Here is an 18,378-nt window from a genome sequence, read left to right as displayed (position 1 = left end):
AAGGAAAGGAGGGGAGAAAGGAAGTAGAGAATGGAAGGACGAAGGAAAGGAAAGAAATGGAGGGTGGGAGAGAGGGAGAGAGAAGGAGAGATAGTAGGAGAGGAAGAAGAAGTGTGGAGGAGAGGTAGGGGAAGAAGAAAGAAGTAAGGAGAGGTGGGTGGAAAGGAGAGAAAGAGAAGGAGAACAGGGGGAGAAGAGAAAAAGAGAAGGAGAAAGGGTAGGAAGGAGAAGAAAGAGTGTAGAAGTAGGGGAGAAGTAAGGGAAGGAAGAAAGGGAAGGAGAGGAGGAAGGAAGGAAGTAGAGAAGGAAGGGAGGGAGAAAAGAAAAGAAAGAGAAAATAAGGTGAGATGTGGAGGAGAGGTAGGGGAAGAAGAAAGAGGTAAGGAGAGATGGGTGGGAGGGAGAGAAAGAGAAGAGGAGGGAGGAAGAGAGAAAAAGAGAAGGAGAGGGTAGGAGGGAGAAGACAGAGGGTAAGAGTAGGAAGTAAGGGAAGAAAGAAGGGGAAGGAGAGGAGGAAGGAAGGAAGTAGAGAAGGAAGGGAGGGAGAAAAGAAAAGAAAGAGAAAATAAGGTGGTGTCAAAGCAGGTGTGAAGGATGGTAAATAATACATTCCAAATTATACCTTATACCCCTTTTAAATGGAATAATAATAATATAAGAATGGCAAAGAAAAAGAATAACTATGTGAATGTATACCTATAACCGCATGTAAGAGAATAGATGAAAGTAAAAATATAAAGCACAATATAGGTAAATAATACTTGATCATAAGTAGCTAAGTATAAATAAATGTATATAAAAATGGATAATGAGTAACGGGATTACGAACGCAAGATAGAAATGTATAGAAAGGAAAACACTAACTGCAAAGAAACCGATTCGGAACTGCTGTATGATATACGATAGAACTTATTGTTCCTATGTTGTTTTTAAGTTATGTGGTTATTTTTGTTAATGTGTTTATGTGTTCTGTTGATGTGCTTATGAGTATAAAATTAAAAAATAAAAAAGAAACAAAAGCTCCCTCTTCCCAAATCACATCCATTTCACTTTATCATATGTTTTCACTTGAAATCTTTCAGCTCAAAACTTATATGAACAATTGTAATATATATGCTATGGATTATTAGACACCCATGCCTATTTAGCAGGCTATCAGCAAGAGTAATGAAATTTGCTCTAAGGTCCTGTTATAAGACTCTCTCCTTGAAATTTCACAAAGAATATCTCTGATCACTAGAATTGTGAACTGAAGCACAGAACTGATTAAAGGAGGAGGAAAGATATTTTCACTTGGGAACAAAGAGACAATATGACAGATAAAGTACAATAATGTCAATAGAAAAGTCCTTTTCCTCAGTAAACTTCCTGAAAGTAAAAATTCAAAGTCTGGATTAGAGCATAAAGGCTGTCATTCAATTCTCTTGGTCACATATTAGGACAGGTTTAAAGATCAAATCTGGCATGTTGAAGTGGGTTAGAACAAATGAAATAGGAGTCAATTAATCTGGAAAAGCACTAGTGTGTAGGGCAAGAAAATCTTTTAAAAAATTAAAGTGCCCTGTGTTTAGTTGTTTTGTGGAATAAAGATTTTGACAGGCATAAGCTAAACGTAACGTACAAAGACAGGGAAAACTTCATCTGCTGAAATATTGTATTCTACATAATTTTTCCACATACAGTATTTTCCATTAAATTTTGATTATATTAATTACAGTAATTGCCTGAAGAGAATATTGGTACAGTTGGCATGTCAGAAACTCGCTAGAACAGTGAAAATCAATTTGATACAATTATATTTGTCTATAGTAATGACAGAGGCAGTTGTATACTGTGACACTGTTCTATATTTCAAAGAATTCAAAACAAGATTAAAAGGGAAAAGGGAAAAAAAGAAAGGGGGGAAAGGGAAGGTGGCTTATATAGGCAAAAAAATGTTTGGGCTTTAGAAAAGAATTATTGAGCAAACAACAAGAGAGCTTTTATTTAATCCAGACTTGGGCAACCCCTTTCATTGCCACTCACTGATCATGATTGTTGGAAATCAATTGAAACACTTTGTACTATTTTGGTAAAGGGAAATAAACAAACAAAGAAACATGAAATGTTAGGGTTAAGCAAAAAGGAAAACCGATTATAGTCTCTCGCTCATCTTGAAGTAAATTTTCTTGAAATGAGATAAGCATATGTTTTCCGGCCACACAAACTGTTAGTGTGGGCAAAAAGGAAAATTTTAGCATCTCTATTTTATCATGAGGCCACAACCACTTTGTATAACTGCCCTACCAGCCTCAGCTTCCTGAAAAAAATTAACTGCCAGAAGAATTATCATTCAAAATTAAACCACATCAAAAGTGTGGCCAGTTTCTGAGTTAGGGGAATTTATTACAGCATTACTATACATACTGCTTTCTACAGCTATTACCATTTGTCTTGTATCCCACACAGTCCATTAATATGGTACAAACTTGAATGTTTTGTTGCAGCTCAAAAAGCAACCTTGAATTGGTTGCCTTTTGCTTTAGGATTTCTTTTGCACTGTGATTTAGCTACTGCCTATCTAATCCAGTTAATGTTGATTAATAGTGTAACTTTATACACATCTACTAAAAGTATGCTTATCTGAGTTCAAGAAAATTTACTTCCAGATGAGCAAGAGATTGTAATCAAAATTCAGTGCAGAAAGGGCTCATGAAGTTGTCATCTAAACCACATTCAGTTTTTATGCACTTCATGTTAATAGTCTGTATGTACAAAGCTGAAGAATTAAAACCAGAAAAAAAGATCAACAGTTTGTAATCATGTTGAAGTAATTTGCATCTGATGCAAAGTAGGATAGAGCAAAGATAAGATGCAGAGATCCTTGTCCTCAGATTAACACAAGACAAATCAAAGGCAGCATAGAATGCAACAACTAATTCTCTTTAATTTGCTGGTGCTCATGAGCATTATCAATCATGTTGGAAGAAAATAGCAAGCAGAGGATAGTTCATACAGCTGTTAATACAGCTGTTACATACAGCTGTTAATAAAGTTATTCAGAGTTGTAATAATAGGAATATAAATTATAAACCTAGTGATAGCAATAGCACTTAGACTTACATACCACTTCACAGTACTTTACAGCCCTCTCTAAGCGGTTTACAGAGACAGTATATTGCCAGCAACAATCTGGCTCCTCATTTTACCAACCTCGGAAGGATGGAAGGCTGAATCAACCTTGAGCTGCTCAAAACTGAACTCCTGGAATGACCAATGAGTTAGCCCTGCAGTACTACATTCTAACCACTGCATCACCATGGTTCTATTCATGATGAATTAATGAGTGATATATTTCTTCCTATATATTTTATCTGGATCCTAAAACCATCTTTATAGTCCCTAACTTCTAGTACTTTTATTTGTGCAAGCATAGCATTGGATTTCTTTTCCTCAAGCATATATTATGTTTTTCTCCTTCCAATCTCTTTAATAAATCTCTTTCTATTTATTTAGTATCTTTGCAGAGAGAGTCAGTTTGGTGCAGTGGTTAAAGCATCAGGCTAAAAACTGGGAATCCATGACTTTTAGTCCTGCCTTAGGCACAAAGCCAGCTGAGTGACCTTGTGCAAGTCACCTTCTGTCAATCCGACGAAGCAGGCAATGGCAAATCACTTTTGAAATCTTACCAAGAAATCTGTAGGACATAAGAGTCAAAAATTGTTTTGAAGGAACAAAAAAACAAATCTTTGCAGAACAAAATTTTAATAAGTCAACCCGTCAAAAATAAATATTTTAAAAATAAAATTTTAAAAATGGAAATCATATACTCAGAAAATCCACTTGATGATTTCCATTTTTGGGTGGCTGTCAATCACCAGTTTAAAGGCAAAATCAATATTTATACAGAACGTTTGGCAAGCTTAAACATTCTAAATCAGTGTTTCTCAATTTTGGCCACTTGAAAGTGTGTGGATTTCAATTCCCATAATTTTCTAGCCAGTGATGCTTCTGAGAATTGAAGTCCACACATCTTCAAAAGGCCCTGGTTGAGAAACCCTGCCCTAGATTACAATATTTTGAAATTATCTTCAGGTCAGGGCCTGTTTAACAGTTGGAGGAATACATAACCAACTGAAAGAAGGAAAACCTCACCTGCTCCAAATCATCTGCACTATCTTTCCTTCTCTCTGATATGTTTTGGTGTGGTAAAATGAAGAGCTCAGCAGAGGTAGGCAATCCAGGGAATACTGCTACAAGAATTTGTTCCATGGGAATACCAGTAACCTAAGCAAAGTGAGAGAGAGAAAATGAAAACAGAGGATTCTTTAGTACATGCTATTGCTATATCTGTAGTTTTTAAGTCATTTAACTCTCAACAAACTCTAAACAATGGCAGAAAAAAAAATGAAGTTGTGAGCCAAATATATGCCTAGTGTATTTATAGTGGGTAATCATTGCCTAAAAGCAGATCTGTTTTCATATTTGAAATAATTTAAGAGTTTTCTTGCTGTGTAATGTGTAATGTTATGTAATGACAATGATGAGTGATGTGAATAATGTTGTGATTTTATACTATATGATACTTTTGGAAGACCTGTGCATGTTAAGTTAGGAGGATAGAATGACAACTTAATGTTCCTTAACTTAGCAATGTTAAGAGCACCAAATTACTCCCCTTTTTGGAAAGGGGAGTTGCCACATGTTATCTACTGTGGAACGACCTCCCCGTTGAGATTCGTACCCTCACCACCATCCAGACCTTCCGCACAGCCCTCAAGACCTGGCTCTCCCAGCAGGCCTGGGGATAGGTTTCCAATTTACCCGCCCGAGTGTTGACTGTTGAATGCATGTTGTGGTTTACCATTTTATTTTGTTCACTTATTGTTTGTCTCTTGTTATTGCACCCCCTTCCCTCATGATTGTAAGCCGCCCTGAGTCCCCTCAGGGAGAAGGGCGGCCTATAAATCTTAATAAAATGTCAAATGTCAAATGTTCCCATACTCATGCTAAGGATGAATCCTCCCACATTGCCTTATGGAAAACATATGGCTGTGGAGACCTCTGAACAACATTCAGTCCTGACTGCACAAGGATATAAAAGTTTGAAAAAAATATATTTTTTTAATGTACAGGAATCTCTTTTTTTAACTGTTGTTTTTCTCTGGTCATTCTCAGTGTATACATTTATTTTACTAAAAGAGGACCACAAATTCTGTAAATGGTCTTTCTAACATAACTTATACAACAGGGGAATGCATAACAATATATGTTTGTAGATTTTTTTTAAATGCCTTTTTATTGTACCAAAAGAGTTGTTTTCATTTCATTCAACAATTTATGAAAGAATACATTTAATGTAATAGTTCTACATATAAAATACACCTCCAAAACAATTAATGTTAATAAAACACAAACTATTTGGGTAGCTCTATATGTAAATCAGTGGTGGGTTCCTACCAGTTCGGACCGATTCAGCAGTAGTGGTTTGGCGGCCTGGATCGCTGGAACCAGCAGCGACCCAGGCCTGCCACTCCCCTGAATGGGTTCTTTGGGCAGTGCCACAGGGACCGCCATCTTGTTTTTTGCTTCTGCACATGCGCAGAGCAATTTTTATTGTACTCTGCATGCCCGCCGCCCGACACACCCACAAATGAACCAGCAGTAGTGTCTGCCAGAACCCACTCCTGATGTAAATGTGTATTGAATACTATTCTTTTATCTTATTTGAGATCAATTGAATTCTTATTTGAAATAAATTGAATCAATAATTTAAACTATATATATAACAGGTGCTATAAAATATTCTGAATTAGTGAATATTCTAAATCCATTTTTAGGCCAAATAACATTACTGAACATGTAGATGAACATGGAACATGAACATGAACATGAGATCCACAGGGACCTCAGTAATGTACTTCAACAATTTATCCCTTCTTTCCAGCTTTGGATTCGATAAAACTATTTTAGTCATGAAAAATACTCTTTTTGAAGCTAAAATTAGAAATTCAAACAATATTAGCATCTTACTCTGCTCCTGGTAGTTTGCAGACTGCAATTCCCTGAAAGTGCAATTCCCTAAATCTCTTTCCAAGTTCAGGAAAAGTGATAGGGGAGAATAAGAATTTTGGAAGACCGTACTCTATCTTTTTGTGATTATGTATCATGTCTGTCTGCCTGCCTGCCTGCCTGCCCACCAACCCATCCAACTCATCTTTATTCTATTGATATTGATATGAAGACAGAAACTGGAGGGAGCACAGAAATCAAATAAGGGTAAAGATAAGTGGTCTTGGTTTTGGAGAATTTTGGGGTATTAATAATTTCCACAGAGATCTCTCTTTCCCTGGGACTTATCCTCACACATTATCAGCTGTTTATCTTGCCAAAGGGGAGATGAGAGGAAAAAAAGTTTACTGCCTTATGGAGTGCTTATGGTTGAGCTTATGGTTGTGGAAAGCTTTGATCAGTACACTGTTGGCAGATGTTTTGAAAAGAACAGAAACAAGTTTACAAAAAGAAATGCTCTTTCATATTCCTTTGTAAAGTAGCAAGAAAAAAAGTAATTTTCAAAGCTCCTTTATTTTCTGTTGGGAAAAGCCATAGGATGCTTTTCTTTATCTTTTTTGCAACACTGAATTTGTTAATCAGGATTTCATTGTATATCTTTTAAGTAGAAAAAACAGAGTAAATTTAAAAAATCATGTGGAAGATTAGGTGCAATATAATATTGATTTGTTTATTAAAAGCCTGCATAATAATTGCAAAAAATAATGAAAGGGTTTATACTTTTTAAAAATCAATGAGTTTATCTCTAATGAATGAAAAACATACGCATTGTACTGCTGTATTTCTATAATATTTGCTAAGGTGGAAGAGAAAATATAATTATGGAAATGAATAGAAATGAACATAAAGATAGCATCATTGTGTGAGTAAATTAAGCTGCATTGATCATGAAGACAGATAATGTATCCATCTTGAATAACAAGCATACAAGCACAGACTCAGCAATCATGGATTCACTGGAAAAATGGTATATTATAATTAATCCCTCCTAATATTTTGTCTACAAAATGACTGTATCTTCTTATCATCAAAGGTTGCACAGATAACAGTTCAAGGACTGCACAACATTCTAGTACTAAGAAAACAATTAAAAAGCAGAACAAAAACAAACATCATTTAAAGAAAACAATTCTGGGTTTGTTGGGTGCTGAGAAGTGCTACACAATATTTATCTAGGTAATTGCATGTGTGTATCAGAATGATAATAATAGCAATAGCAGTAGACTTATATACCGCTTCATAGGCCTTCCAGGCCTCTCTAAGCGGTTTACAGAGAGTCAGCATATTGCCCCCAACAATCTGGGTCCTCATTTTACCCACCTCGGAAGGATGGAAGGCTGAGTCAACCCTGAGCCGGTGAGATTTGAACCGCTGACCTGCTGATCTAGCAGTAGCCTGCAGTGCTGCATTTTAACCACTGCGCCACCTTGGCTCTAAGCCTAGCTTTATCAAGGTTGTGGTGTGTAATTGAAAATTATAATCTCCTTTCCTGAATTGTGCTTGTACAGACTGTTCAAACTTAAAGAAAATTATGCTTATTATTCGGTAGATTTCCCTAGATACTCACATGCACCAAAGCTGCTTTAATGACTCGGCCAATGTCTTCTCTCCACTCTGGGATATCAGGATTGTGATAATCCAAATTGGGTGAGAACGATAATAATTGAGACTGAAAATATTCTGCAAACGAGAAGTGTCACACTAAAATTCCAGTATGAACTTTTATAGCTGTTTACATTGGAATGGTTAAAAGACATTCATTATAAAGTCATACAACCAAGTTCTACATATAGCTAAAAAACCCTATAGTACCATATAGTTTCAGACATGCAAAACTTATCAAATATCTTGTATGTTTATTTGTGTGTATGTATATAAACATGTATATATGTGTGCTGCGAATGTACTGCATATGTAATTCTAAAAATCATTCTTGTTCTAGAGAAAATTGCCATTTTTCTCAGATGCTGAAAATTGTTTCTAGTATGTCAACCATCCACATTAAATTATCATGTATTTAATAAAAATGTATCTGATCTTCCTTTAAGTTTCCAGTATATTATGTGTATCTATATGTTCTCCATATATAGAAAAGATTCTATTCAGTATAAAAATTATTTATACATAAACTCTCAACCTTTCGAACAAAAGAATTTTATTCACCTTCCCTACAAAAAAAGTAGTGACAAATAATATTCATAAGTAAATACAGGCATTTTCACATTAGTGTTCTTTGAATTTCATTTGGACTTTGCCTCTGGATTTGACATATCTCAAAATGGTGTTTGCTTTGGATTTGGATTCCCTTGTTTCCAGGTCTATTCCTGTTTCATTTCCTTGATGCAATTTTACAAATCACACAAATGTGATTGATGAATCATTTTTCTATGGATGAAATGAGGCTCTCACCTCATTTCAGGTCCCAGGTTCTGGGGTGAAGCCATTACATAACCCCGTCAGGCCTGTGGCTAAAGATTGTAATCCATCCCCACCCAAATGGTATGAATGTTGTGTTCTTTTTAATTATGTATTGTGCTTATGTGTCATTGTTTGTATCCCCTTTCCCTATGAGTTGTAAGCCGCCCTGAGTCCCCCCAGGGAAAAGGGCGGCCTATAAATAAACTTTTCCAATTCCAATTCCAATTTTCCAATTACTGCTCTTTCCTCCCCTGCTGTTCCTACAACTTATGTCCTCTTGTATGTGTGAGCTAGAATTTATTTCTGATCATCCAACTGTCACAACTACAGGGAAAAATGCATGAGAGTACTACTTGTCTAAATTGTCAGCATGCTACCATCTCATTTTCAAAACTCATGGATTTTTAATCCAATAGAGGAAACTGTTTGGAAAACCACGATAGTAGTAAGTTGTATAGCTGACATTCCCTTGCATACTTTCCTATAATGCTCAGATGATATTATTTGCTCTCTCCAAACAATTCCATTGGAAAATGAATGGAAACTGGATCATGATCAACCTTGTAGGTTTTCTACATTTTAATAGCAGTAAGTGAATGCAATGTAAGATGGTTTCAGGCCACTTGTGAGGCACTCGTGTGGAAACAAAAGCTTTGGGATACCTTGAACATAGGACTGCACCCCATATCCCAGGAGGATTCTGAGAGGGAGTCAATTGAAATAGAGAGAAAAAGGAAAACAAATCTAAAACTTAAACGAGACACATAAATTGACAGGAGATTTTTTTAAAAAATAATTTTGCTAGGAAACTAAAAGAAAAATTAAAATAGAAAGCAGGAAGTATAAGTGGTATAAATCCTTTGTATGACATTTGTCTCTTGCCTAATATTCTAAATTCTTTTGGTTTCATCAATATTGTTCAGCAATTAAACAGGATCAAGATCAAATGAGCAGCAGTTCCATAAACTAGCGTTTTCTTCTATTGTATTTGACTTACTTTGTGCTCCACTGAGCACATCCTTAGTACTAGTAATCTGTTTTCCAAAAGCAAAGAGATACCTGTTTGTTAGCCTTATGTGCTGCCATGACTACATAATGCAGAATAAATCAGATTAAGGTAGTGACAGACAAATCAGGGTACAGCATATCATGAGACATGAAGAAATCACTCCCAAATTAAATCCTTGCAGTAGAGCAAAGCTAATGTAAGTGGTAGACTTACATGTAAGTTTTATGTCTCATAAATGAACCATTTCTCTTAGAAAAAGTTTTTTGACTTTTAGTAAACATCTTGTCTTATTGGTTTGATTTATTCTTTACCTTTGCTGATAGTTCTGCTCTTCCTCATCATCTCCTATTTTTTCTCCAATACTTCACTGTCTTTCTTCATTTTTGAAGATGTTTTTATATGTTTATATGTTTTTGTGTTTTCATGTTAACCTAATTGGAACTTTAGAAGCAGAGATTCTGTGGCCTGATCTGACACTAATGACTCAGTTCAGAGAAGCAAAACCCCAGATTGGGACCTCCAAGTATTCCAAACTTTGAGTACAGGCATAAACACCAAATTGTATGTTTTAAGAGGACAACCAAACAAAGCTATTAAATAAATAGTTGTGGAATAAATCAGTTTAATTACATTTAAATAAGTAATTTTAATATTCATAAGATATAAATGAAGTTTAACTTTTTTCAAAGAGGTGCTCCAAACATACTTACATAGCCTATGAGATACCCCTTAAATTGCCCTATATTTATCAATTCTAAGTGCTGATGGGGTGACAATGCATATAGAAATGAATCGTGTCCCATGAAGAAAGGAAAATGTCAACTTCAAAATGTTTTTATCCAGAAAGATACACATGGATAGAAATATGTGCCAATACATAATGCAGTGCATATTATTTTTGGCTATCTTTTTGTCAACAATATCCAATTCACTAAAAGATAAATTGACACATTTATTCAGAATTAGAAATGTGAAAATAATCCTTACACCAAATTTTACACTTAGTCATCCAAATATTCTCTGTAAAGTGGTATATATCATTTCAGGTCCAATTGTTTACTTGATACCAGGAACATAAGGTAAAAAATGCCTTTGTGTGTTTGCATGTACGTGTGCATGCATGACTAGCCCATGGTCACCATGTTGGCTTCATGCCTAAGGTGGGAGTAGAATTTTTGGTCTTCTGTTTTCTAGCCTGGTGCTTTAACCATTGTGCCAAACTGGCCCTCAAAGCTTTCCCACTAACAACAATTCCCTAAAACCATTCTTCCTCAGCAAAGGAGTATTTGATTTCTATACCTCCTACATAGGATTCTTTATAATTTATTTGGGTTGCATCTCTGAGGTTTTTTTATTGTTCAGACGTGCCAGAAGATGCTGTGTTTTTGCTACTACTATTTTCTATAATAAGCCTTTCCGTCATTCTGCATCCTTCCTAACTTCTGAATCTAAAAAATAAATAAATATTAATCTATGGACAGTCTGCAGAATGTCTTACTTTGGAATTTAATAAAACTTGAATATTACAGACAGCTTAAAAAATGGACAATGAAATAAAGAACGCTCATCTCTATTCATAAGTAACCTTGTGATTAAGGTTAAGTACCAGAACACTGTGATTCACTCATGTAGACTTTACATTTTTCTTTTGTTTTCAAAGAAACTTTTTAAAATGTAGCTGATGAAAAATGATCTTAAAATGCGGAGTGAGTATTATTTGTATCTGTATGTATATGTATAATATACTTTATATGTGTGCGTACATTTGTACAAGTGTGTGTGTGTGTGTGTGTGTGTGTGTGTCTTTCTGTCTGTGTATGTGTTCACATATATGAATGTATGATGTGCACTCATACTAAACATGGTTCCAGCTCAGTTTTACATATTCCAGCCTTCAAAAGTGAATCTTTTATAAAACAGCACAGCATGAACATTTGATCTGGAGTTTCTAGTGGAATGAAAAAAATATGTGCAGTTAACTCCTTGATTTATCAAGTAATTTGGGGTTCTAAATATGGTGAATTTTCATAATTTTTTATTTCCAAAAGCCTTCAAAAGCATCAGTGTTCTTTTCTGATGATACATTGTGATTGCACCTCCATTCAAAAACACTCATGTGCTCCAAATAGTGTGACATATATGATAGATTCAGATATATATGTAGAGGGTAGTGTTATTGCCCAAATTAGGAGAATAGTATCTCATCATGATACAAACTCTACCACTTTCCTTCATATTTCTGATACCACAACATACTCTATAACTTGCAAACAATGGCTGCTTTGGTCATCTACCTTCCCTTGATCCATTCTGCAAATGCCTCTGATTTACAGAATGTGCTTCAGTTTACTAAGATACATCTAGAAGAAATAATTCACATCAGCAATTTTGAAGTTTAAGATTTTATTTTCAACAAAACCAGAAATAAAAGATTGCATGATTAAGACAAGCATATGTTTTGTACACTGCTTCAAATATTCCTAGAACTATATAACTTAAAAGATGGATTGGTACTATATTCAGGAAGCCAAAAGCTAATTTTCAAGGTGATCCCCGCCTCCAATAAAGTAGGATAGATGCATGACTATGACTATGATCTTATTATGATACTATACTATCCAATCATCAAAATAATTCATTTTGAAATATTTCTGAAAGATGTAATGAGTCTTGAGTGCTATATTCTTGCTTCTTTCTCATATCTCTTTTTTTAAACAATTATTACCAAATATGTTTTAATTTTATCATGAAAGTACAGTTTAGACCTCTTTCTCAGATCTTACATTTCAAAACTTAGATTTGAGCAAAGTAGGCATGCAAACCTCTTCAATTGCCTTTTGTCAACTCACCATGCACAACAATGTTTCTAGTGTCCTGGATAAGGATGTTGCCAGCTGAAACCTGTACTGTGATAGTATTCATTCCTTCACTGGTAAAGATATAAGAGATGCTGCTATCCAAGGTGATGAATGGCTGTAAAAGTGACATGTGGTTAGCAACAATTCATTAACTGATTCATAGTCATTTCATTAGCTGTTGCTCAAAAAGTTCTGAATTGTGAGACAAAAATCAAGAGCACAAATGTGGATCTGAGTATATCATTAAATCTGTACTTTTGATGGGGAAGCAGTATGAATGAGACCAGTATTTAAAACCAGCTTAGGCAATCTTCTGCATCATGCTTTTATAATAGAACAAATCAGTGGTGATTGATAGCTGAATCCATTTCTACAGAAATTGGCATCTGTACAAAGCTAATCTGGCCAGGGTACAATCTTTTAGAATGAACCAGCTAAAGAGATGTTCTATCTTTTTCTTTTCATTCCAAGTAAACCCATTGTCAAGGCAATATGACATCTTCCCCTTGGAAAAAAAATACAGCAATTGTTCACCAGCAGTAATGATTGTGCAATTGCAGAGTGATTACCAATTATTCTTCATAGCACAGTCTGAAAGATGCTGTGAACTGTGAGATTTCCATAGGAGTATTTGTACAACTGCAATGATCACCGATTGCAATCTCTTTATATGTCCTTCCCAACTAATCTTGCTATATTGTAAGTTTCCCACTGCTCTTTGAAGAAGAATTCATATGCATTTGGGGAATACCCATGGAAGTTCATTGACAGGGGCAGGTCTTGCATGTTTTTCCCAAAAGGTGCTCATTATCAACACTTCTCCTTGAGTGAGTGAGTGAGTGAGTGAGAGTGAGTGAGTGAGTGAGTGAGTGAGTGAGACAGAGACAGAGACAGAGACAGACACACACACACACACACACACACACAGAGAGAGAGAGAGAGAGAGAGAGAGAGAGAGAGAGAGAGAGAGAGAGAGAGAGAGAGAGAGTATATATATATAGACTAGTATAGATCTATTTCAAGCTATTTAGCTCTCATCAGCTAGCCATACCCTTACTGGGATTGGAACCTGTGCTGTATTGCATCTTAGGCAGATGTGTTAACCATTAAGCCACAGAGTTCCTCTCCTTATCAGCTGAGCCAGGGAGAAAGGTATATATTTAAAGTCACAACAATCCCTTTATTTATTTATCAGCACAAATACAACACAAATGTAACAAAGGCAACAGTAAAAATATTGGGTTTCTGTCTGGATGGTCTCTTATGACGAGCCGATGGACAGAGAATGGAAGCAGTGAACTTCCTCCCATATTTGGGCATATCAGGGGTTGTGACTTTAAATATGTGTGTGTGTGTGTGTGTGTGTGTGTGTGTGTGTGTGTGTGTGTGTATAAAAAAATCTTATATATATATATATATATATATATATATATATATATATATATATATATATATATATATATATATATATATATATATATGTTATATTTATGCTGATAAATAAATAAAGGGAGACTAGTATAGATCTATTTCAAGCTATTTAGCTCTCATCAGCTAGCCATACCCATGCTGGGAATCGAACCTGTGCTCTATTGCCTCTTAGGCAGATGTGTTAACCATTCAGCTACAGAGCTCGACTCCTTATCAGCCAGCCAGGGTGAGAGGTATATATTTAAAGTCACAACCCCTGGTATGCCCAAATATGGGAGGAAGGTCACACTTCCACTCTCTGTCTTCGGCTCGTCACAAGAGACCATCCAGACAGAAACCCAATATTTTTTACTGTTGCTACTAAATAGCTTGAAATAGATCTATACTTGTCTCCCTTTATTTATTTATCAGCATAAATATAACAAATGTAACAAAAAGGCAACAGTAAAAAATATTGGGTTTCTGTCTGGATGGTCTCTTGTGACGAGCCGAAGACATATACATACATACATACATACATACATACATACATACATACATACATACGATAAATAAATCCCATGCTATCTATCTATCTATCTATCTATCTATCTATCTATCTATCTATCTATCTATCTATATCTATATCTATATCTATATCTATATCTATATCACCTATATCTATCTATCTATCTATCTATCTATCTATCTATCTATCTATCTATCTATCTATCTATCTATCTATCTATCTCCATCTCCATCTCCATCTCCATCTCCATCTCCATCTCCATCTCCATCCATCCATCCATCCATCCATCCATCCATCCATCCATCCATCCATCCATCCATCCATCCATCCATCTATCTATCTATCTATCTATCTATCTATCTATCTATCTATCTATGTGATTTATTTATCAGCACAAATGCAACACAAATGTAACAAGACAACATAAAAATGGCTTTCTGCCTGGATGGCTCCTAGGGTGATCCGATAGACAGAAAAAGGAAGCACTATGTTCCCTCCCTTATTTGGGCATACCAGGGGTTGTGAGACAATACATACCTATTTCCCTGGCTTAGCTGATAAAAGAGGAGAGCCTGCGGCTTAGTGGCTAACACAACTGCCTAATATGTAATACAGCCCAAGCTTAATTCCCAGTAAGGGTATGGCTAGCTGATGAGAGCTAAATAGCTTGAAATAGATCTATACTAGTCTCCCTTTATTTATTTATCAACACAAATGCAACATATATATGAATACTTTATAGAACTGTGACAGAGGTGTCTGTGAACGAAAGGGGCTCAGGAACCTGAGTTGAAGTTAATCCCATGCAGTTGAACTATTTATTTATTTTATTTATTTATTTATTAGACTTCTATACCGCTTAATAGGGCTTTCAGCCCTCTCTAAGCAGTTTACAAATTTTTTAGCAAATTGAGTCAGCAACTTGCCCCCACAGTCTGGGTCCTCATTTCACCCACCTCGGAAGGATGGAAGGCTGAATTGACCTTGAGCCGGTGAGATTTGAACCGCTGAACTGCAGATCACAGTCAGCTGAAGTGGCCTGCAGTACTGCACCCTAACCACTGTGCCACCTCGGCTCTTACCCTTTTAGGTGTACCACATGTAACATGGGAATGGGGCTTGATAGCTGCCATTTCAATTTTTTCTCTCTCTCTCTTGTAAGATGCTCTTGCCTGTGATTATTTAGAAATTATTTCCTCGGTAAACTTCTCTCATAATTCTTTGCTTATATCAGAGGTGGGTTCCTACCAGTTCGCACCAGTTCGGTAGAACCGGTTTGTCAAATCTACCGAACCGGTTAGAAGAGGTTCCACCAGAAAGCAGGCCACACCTACAGAAGAGGTTCCAAAAATTTTTGAAACCCACCACACACACACACACACACACACACACACACACACACACACACACAGACTCACAGAGAGAGAGAGAAAGAGAAAGAGAGGAAGAAAGAAAAAAGAAAAAAAGAAAAAAGAAAGAAAAAGTGAGAGATGAAAGAAAAAAAGGAAAAAGGGACAGAGAGACTAAAGGAAGGAAAGAGAGAGAGAGAGAGAGAGAGAGAGAGAGAGAAAGAAAACACATGGCCGGCAAGCCACTCCCGCCAGATCACATGGCCAGCAAGCCACTCCCACAAAGGAGGCCACATCCACAGAGTAGGTTCGAAATTTTTTTGAAACCCACCACTGGCTTATATCCTCTGAATTCCTGAGATAGAAATTCCCTGGCTCTATGTTTGTGTGCTGTAATATTATTTGTGATGCTACCAAAAAATCCAGTTTTCTTTTGAAAAATCTACCTTCTTGATAGTTGTTCCATTATCATAGCTGATTTCACCTTCATCGTAGAAATTTAACATTCTGGTAGTTCATTCAATTTAATTCCAACACTGAGGCCTGGAAACTAGCTCTAAATTAAATCAAGGAGTTTAAGGTTCATTTGTTCAAAGCCTATTAGATATCCAGATTCATTTATTAAACTGAGGTGATGCTATCCCAAGCAAATTAGCCTTTTGGTATATTGCTAAAATAGTGGACTAGCACTTCACTACAATAACCCTATTTAAATAAATGAATGAGTAAATAAAATCATTGTCTGAAATTGTATTGTATAATTGCACAGCTACTTTTCATATAGGATGGTTCAATGAAGCTAAACAGAGACTAAAATCTCGTTTGCACCCGTCGCTTCATGGCTTGAGTTGAATTAGAAACTGATTGAACTACACTAATACAAAAAAGGTTGCATAATACAGTTAGAAAGTGGCAAGATGAGAAAGAATTGGTCCAGGTTTTTTTCCTGACTGCTTTTACTACTATTCAGTCTGGAGTTTGCTATGTATCATGGGGGGGGGGGGGGGGGGAGATCCTTTGTGCTGTATGATGGATTATTCTTAGTTTACCATTGGTTAGCCAGATAGCAAGAAGAGAAGAATACAGCTTTTTAGATATGGTAAGTTGTAATGGAGAGCTAGATTGGTGTGGTTGTTAAAGCAAGAGACTAGAAACCAGGAGATCATGAGTTCTAATCCTGCCTTGGACACAAAGCCAGCCGGGTCACCTTTGGCCAGTCAGTGTCTTTTAGCTCTAGGAAGGAGGCAAGGACAAATCAGTTCCAAAAAACCATGCTGAGAAAACAGCAGGAAGCAAAAAATGTTCAAGAAGCTTCTAAGAATCAAACTGATTAAGTGGAAGAGAAATAGAGAGAGAAACAAAAAATACTCAGCACAACTATTTCTGATATGTAATAGCCCTTTCTCAAAGGCAGGTAAAAAAAAAAAAAAAACCTTCAGATTTTACCCTGCTAGTTGTTGCCGGCTATAGGAAGTGATGCTCATATCCATTTCAAGGCCCTTGAGTCACTAGGTCCAAAGGCATTTCCGTGGTTATGTGGCTAATATGATGTCGCACAGCATTGTTACCTACCTACCAGTGGGACCTATTTATCTACTTGCATATGCATAGTTTGGAACTTTGGGGTTGGCAGGCCCTGGGGCAAGGACAGGAGGTCACCCTGTCATATGGTTGTCAGGTTCTTGAACCTGGGTTGTTGACTTTCCAGCCAACAAGCCCTGTGTTGTAACTGCTGAGCTACTGCATCTCAAAGGAAGAACTTGATGAAATGCATCCCATATTCTTTGAAAACAGAAAAGTGCCTGAGATTACTTGTCTGCAAACTTAACATTTGTATGTAAAGCAACAATATAATATTTTGCCAGTCTGAATGGCAAAACAAACTCAGTAGATGACTTACAATGACTTACATTTTTTATCAGCATGATTTTTTTTATGATACAATGAAACTACAAAGTTTAAAATTCACGAAGATATTTGTACTTGGTTAATTGCAGTGCTGGTTTGCAATCTGTCTGCAGACAAAGATTTCCAGCCCTGCAATCAGAATTTCCAATGTGCTCATATAATGTGCAGAAACTATTTTGCCTTTTGCTTTAACCAAGGATATTTACATAAAGTGGGTTCTTTCCTTTTACTAATAGCATTTTTCTGCATATTATTGGAGTTCATATAAAGAACTTTGAGATCTTTCTCCAAATCTCATGAGCTCCTGGCACTCGAGACAATAGTCCCTAAAGTAATTTGCTTGTAGAGAGTGTATAAATAGAAGTCAGAGAGTGATAACAACTAGTGGACCCCTGAAGAGTCAACAAAACACAAAAGCCCAGGGAGAACAGCAGTTCTTCTGCAGCTGTTTTAAATCCATGTTGTGAATACATTGATTTTATCAGTGGGAAATTATGAAACAGGCTGGCTATATGGCAGTCCTATTTAGTTTTTAGTTCTATCATCCTATGATTATCATCATTTTGCAAAACCAAATATTCTTCCAGTTTTGCAATGTTCCCTATTTTGGTGATATTTTAGATTCACAATTTGATGTTTATTGGTGATGCATAGGTAAAATTTAAACTGCAGATATAAACTGCAGATACTGAAATAATAATACTAAAGAAATATCCATTTGGAACTAAAAAAAATATAGTTTGACCTTCTGTTTCCTTTTGCCTGATAAACTTATACACCAATTGTCCATACAAATTTATGTTTAAAATAATCTGAAAACTCTCCTATGCCCATTGAAGAAAGTGA

The 18,378-nt window shown here is 36.0% G+C and overlaps 1 protein-coding gene across 1 annotated transcript in view; it reads right to left on the bottom strand.

Moving 5' to 3' along the window:
• SORCS3 (sortilin related VPS10 domain containing receptor 3) overlaps positions 1–18,378 on the bottom strand; it is a 716,202-nt gene that overhangs the window by 21,716 nt on the left and 676,108 nt on the right. Inside the window, exons 21-23 of the mRNA XM_087725809.1 lie at positions 12,328–12,451; positions 7,619–7,731; positions 4,135–4,266 (exon numbers count right to left, since the gene is read on the bottom strand). Coding sequence (XP_087581935.1) covers positions 4,135–4,266; positions 7,619–7,731; positions 12,328–12,451 — 369 coding nt within the window. The remainder of the gene's footprint in view (positions 1–4,134; positions 4,267–7,618; positions 7,732–12,327; positions 12,452–18,378) is intronic.

Source organism: Thamnophis sirtalis, unplaced genomic scaffold (assembly GCF_051295495.1).
Source record: "Thamnophis sirtalis isolate CommonGarterSnake01/CBP01778 unplaced genomic scaffold, rThaSir2_p1.2 scaffold_11, whole genome shotgun sequence".
Lineage (NCBI taxonomy): Eukaryota > Metazoa > Chordata > Lepidosauria > Squamata > Natricidae > Thamnophis > Thamnophis sirtalis.
Note: the sequence above shows the minus strand (reverse complement) of the source record. Positions and strands in the feature narration are given on the sequence as shown.